The 5,199-nt window shown below is 40.1% G+C and overlaps 1 protein-coding gene across 1 annotated transcript in view; it reads right to left on the bottom strand.

Annotated features, from left to right (window-relative positions):
• LOC101846492 (SET and MYND domain-containing protein 5) overlaps positions 1-3,488 on the bottom strand; it is a 6,012-nt gene extending 2,524 nt beyond the window's left edge. Inside the window, exon 1 of the mRNA XM_005093910.3 lies at positions 3,372-3,488. Within this exon, the coding sequence (XP_005093967.1) occupies positions 3,372-3,404 (33 nt within the window). The 5' untranslated portion in view covers positions 3,405-3,488. The remainder of the gene's footprint in view (positions 1-3,371) is intronic.
• Between the last annotated feature and the right edge of the window lie 1,711 nt (positions 3,489-5,199).

The following is a 5,199-nucleotide window of genomic DNA, read 5'->3' as shown; positions in this document are numbered from 1 at the left end:
ATTAGAATAAAACGACCGGCTCTCATTGCTAAAGCCCACATCCAATCACGACTGGAAGTAGTATTGACCACCATTGAGTTAAGGGCATTTGAATAAAGCAAGACGTATTCCTCCCATGTGTTATAATCAGAGATTATGAATAACAGTAAATTGAAGACATGCGTGCTAGATAAGGGAACAAGTGTGCCACACTTCTGAGGGCAAGAGGGTCAGTCGGCACAGTACAACTACAAATAAGTCAATGGAGTGTAGTGATGACAAGAACAACAGAGACCATTGCTGCAACGCAAGACAGAGTGAAGTGGAGGTCCATGATCGCCCACGCCAGTCGGCAAGACACCGGATGACGATGAGTGTAGTGATAGATCTATGACTAGTAGTACGGTACAAGCCTACTGTGTATACATTGACAATAATGGTGCACTCCTACGCCGTGCATGGGTGTAGATACTGGCAGGAAAAGGAGTGTAATCTCATCCGTCAGGTATCTAGTAATATTATTACTAGTTTATTAAACAGATGCCGTATTGAATTGTGCACAGAGATCTTGATCAAGACTGTTGGTGAGGCTAGGCGAATGGTGGGTTCATATAAGCACACGAAATACACTGACCTATCATAAACTGCATGTATTACAGGCTCAAGACCACAATGCCGGATGTGAAAACACGATGGCCATATGTCAAGACGTGGGCCAAGCGTACTTGATATTGCAAGAAGAAAATATGAGAAAGGGAATCAAATGGAGACTGAGGCAGAACATCCGCCAACCACCCGCAGAATCAAAGCTACGTACTACAGACAACAACAGAACACCGACATAACAGCGGCAAAATTCATGTTGATATGTAGCCTTCACTACATCCATTTGCAAATAATCTGTTTATAGTCAGTACTGATCAATTCATTTTCCCACTATGCACTCACTATAAAGCTAATGGCTTTTATAGGAAAGAAGGAGCAAACCACACCAAAGCACACGCCAACCACCCACATATTTTAACAATTATGCATGTCATACACTATTGGACACTATCATATGCACATTTTTCTACTAATCAGATGGCGTCAATATCATAGAAATGGGCAAGGGACAAAAAACAAACAAAAAAATAGGAGTCAGCGAAACCCACTGGATACTGTCTGGTCAGAAGCAGCTCAGCTAGTGAGAACAATTATTACATTCTAGAAGGGAAAATAAGCACCATGTGGAAGAAGTTTGAATCATTTTGAGGAAGTATGTCCAGAAATCACTGAGACGAGGATATGAACCCCTCGGGGAGAGGACCATCATGGCTTCATTCACGACAAAGACTAAGAGCATCAACATCAACTCAAGCTTCTTCTCAAAAAGCATAAAACAAGAACAAAAACCAAAAGAACAATGTTCCAATTAAGACAGACACAAGACAGAGGAGTTTCAGCTACAGATGAGGAACACATTTCAACCTCTGGCTGATCTAGATGGGGAGGATATAAAGAGGCACTGGACCAAGGTCAAGGAAGTTTTTACTTAACATGTCAAGAAGTACTCGGTGAGAAAAAATTGGAGCATAATGAATGGATTAGCCAACACTCATTGGAATAGATTAGAATAAGAAGACAACTGAAGGCAGAGGCGAACGCACATGCGAATCCATAAACAAAGACTCTAGCTGGAAAATATGGGAAACATGACTAGTAAAGGCCAAAGAGGGGAAAACCATTTATTGTTAAGCCATTTCCTGATGGTCACGTCCAGTAGTAAAATAAATCACTAAAGAGATAAGAAGACAAGTTCATTAGTGAAAGCTGACAAAAGCAAAACTCTTGGGAGGATTCTTCTGTATGAACAGAAACAAAAGGGTCCGGTATCATCAAGATACAAAGAACAAAAAATACAGTCAAACCTGCCATGACGGCCACCTTTATAATACGGCCACCTGTACAAATGACCACTTTCCATTTCCCCCCTTGCACTTTTTCTAAATAAAGTAACTATGTAAAATGATCACAATCCTTCGCCTATTTTTACACAAGTTTGACTGTATGCATGTTCTGCATCGTATTTTGACCATTGAAATGTGGATATACCATCCCCAAAGATGCTATAGACTTAGACCTCATAATTTTATTGGATTTCTACAAAAAGAAACAAAAGCCCACAAACAGGAGGCAAAAAAATTCAAAATAAGGAGGAAACGGTCTTGAACAGTGCTTGTCAACCTTTTTATGGCCAGCGCCCACTTCAGTCATTTTTAAGAGGCTAAAATACTTGTATCACCCACCTATATGTCATTCCAAGTGGAGCACAAAATAACATCAGGACCTGTCATTATCCGGGTAATTCGAACCACCCACCAAAATTACCAAATCACCCACTGGTGTGAAATACTGCCCACAGTGGCAATTTTTTTTTTTATAGTAGAGGGTTTTACGTTAGACTGCTCACCTCTCTAGCTTCAACAGCACAAGGTCTGCTTCGACTATCAAGGCACCCCAAAATAGCAGGTCACAAGAGAGTGACAAACATATAAAAGAAGTAGAGGAAAATGACAATAGTAAGGATCAGGAAAGAAAAAGCAACAGTTCCCCGTTGTAGATCAGGCACAGTTATGAGCATGACATGTGTCAGCCCATTTACAATTCTACTATGCTTGAACGAGAAATGTCCCCCCCCTTTGGGAAGGGCCTAAAGACACTACAGTCAGTGGCACTGCCCCGGGGGGTCACAGTGGCAAGCTCTGGTCTTGTTTTAGTAAGCGTTTTACAACACTTGCGACACAGTTAGGTCATATAAGAGCAAAAGAGTAGAGGGTTGTGTTGTTTGTTTTATTTTTGTAAATCTTTTTACAGCGCTCGCAACTGCATAAGGTCATATGAGCGCGCGGGACACACCTAATATTTTCAGTTTGGTAGGAAATTTTGAATTTTGCTCAGGTGGCGGCCGAAGCCTGCTCTTATCGAGTTTAGACCACCAAGGGATCTTTAACGTGCGCAACTTGCACACAGGCCCTCCGAGATTTTTCGCCATTGTCCGAGAAGGCTAGATGTAGATTTTTCCTACCAGAAGATCAGGGGTGTGGCTGAAAGACTGCAGTAAGAAGAAGAGAAGGAGTAGCAGTAGAAAGGCTGCAGAAAGAATCAGGAGCCCAGAGGAACTAGAGGGTTACACAAGAGAGTAACAAAACAAATACAAAAAAGAAGGAGCACAACAGAGTAGCAAACACAAAAAAAGGAGAAGAAATAAGGACGATAAATGTAAAATGTTTGATAAAAAAGAAAAGGCCAAACCACACCAACGCACCCGCCAACAACCCACAAGCACTTGTTTAGCCTTGCCTAATCCACGAACTAAGTAGGACAAGAGGGCAGCACAGATAGCAGCTCACCTGCTCAGGTTCTATGTCTTCTAGAGCCACCATGACCAAGGTGTGATCTCCGTGGGGAAAGGAGACCTCTGCGTTTGGTGCACAGCTGTGATTGCCTGTGGAGGTCAAGGCTTTTGTGAGAAATAGAACTGGGATAATATGCCAAGATGCTGTTTATGTTTCTAGAGAGATACACACAGACACTATATAAACATGTCCAGAAAGAACATAAATGCTCCCTGCGACAAATAACAATCAGCCGTATTTTATCTTATATAAAATCAGTATCAATATCATAAAAACCCTAAGATATACAATGGCAATAGCATTGTTGATAAGTATCACAGACCACAACAAGGTGCCCTGTACATTATGTCTCATTCAAAATTACAAAAAAAATAAAATCGAAAGTGTGACAAGACATGCCTTGGGAAAGGAATTAGCTCTGAAATCTTAAACTATACAATAAATCAAGCACCTTCCGTGCCTACATCAAAACCTCTAACAATGTCAAATGCTGTAATCAAGGTACACAGTAACAATGCATATTAAAACATGAGAGTTCCCTGATGGCCAGAATAAAACATTAACAAATTATCTTAAAAAATTTCACCTATGTCAACAGCAGGGCTTGAAATAGACCACGGCACCGCAGCAATTTGCCTTGGTGCCTTTGCGATTTGCCGTAATGCCCTAAAAATCAAAGGGTCAACCGCGGCAATTTTTGCCGTGCCCTTCTATTTTTGTTTTTATAAAAGTGTGCCACCATGAAAATAAATCAATATTTACCCTGTGCTGTCACTTGTGGTAAAAAAAAAAAAAGAAAAGAATGTTGTACAAGCGTCTTGTCGGGTTCACCACCGTGGCAGGTCAGTGAACCTGCGCTTTGGTATCACAACTTAATCACAAGATACGGCATCGTGTGAGCACTGGTTGTTGGGGTCACCTTAGTTCATTCAAAGTCTGAACACCGCGAAGTATGGGAGTCCTAAATGGTGGGAATTACTTTTTTTTTTTTTTTTTAAGATACACTCATGGGAGGGCGGGGGGTATGGAGAAATCCTGTTAGACTTGTCTGAAATCTCATCAAAGCTTCAGTCAGACACTGCTCAGCTTGACAATTGTGTCCATTTTGTCATGGCTAGTGCAAACACACTCACAGCAATGATAACCAAACCTCAGCAGTGTCTGAAAAAAGCTCTGGATGAAAAAGAAGACTGCAGATGTGAGAGATGTGGCAAGAGATGTGTCTCACAAATAGACGTCCTGATAAAACAGCACTATTCTCTGAAATCATTTTCTCTGGGGATACTTTTTAAAATCACTTGGGTTTTTTTCCCCCATAAGGGACAAACAGTAAGCCAGTCTTTTTCTATATTGTCTGATCTAGTCCTAAGTCATAATATGACATGCTGATTGTTTAGGTCTTTTTTTTATATAACATACATGTATTTTAAAACTTGTATTTTCAAAACTTGTTTTCATTTATCATAGTCAGAACCTCACTCTGTTTAACTGCTTGACAGCAGTTTTTAGTTATTCATTCTTTTTTTTCATATAAGTTCATACCTTGTTTTCACTCCTCATTTTTTCTCTTTCATACAAGTTCAAAACTTGTTTTTATTTACCATGATTTGTTTTTATTGTATCACAACACTGCCTGTAAATCACTCTGTTTGAATCTCAAAAGATTAATGGCTTACCTAATTGGTCATGTAATTTACTGTTTTCTATCGTGCCCTATTGTCAACAGTCATATGCATTCATATTAAGGGGTTATGTACACGATACGAGTAATTTTCTCGGGGTTTGACTTTCTTTCTATTTTTAAAGGTGATATAGACTAATT

Source organism: Aplysia californica, unplaced genomic scaffold (assembly GCF_000002075.1).
Source record: "Aplysia californica isolate F4 #8 unplaced genomic scaffold, AplCal3.0 scaffold00072, whole genome shotgun sequence".
Taxonomy (NCBI): Eukaryota; Metazoa; Mollusca; class Gastropoda; order Aplysiida; family Aplysiidae; genus Aplysia; species Aplysia californica.
Note: the sequence above shows the minus strand (reverse complement) of the source record. Positions and strands in the feature narration are given on the sequence as shown.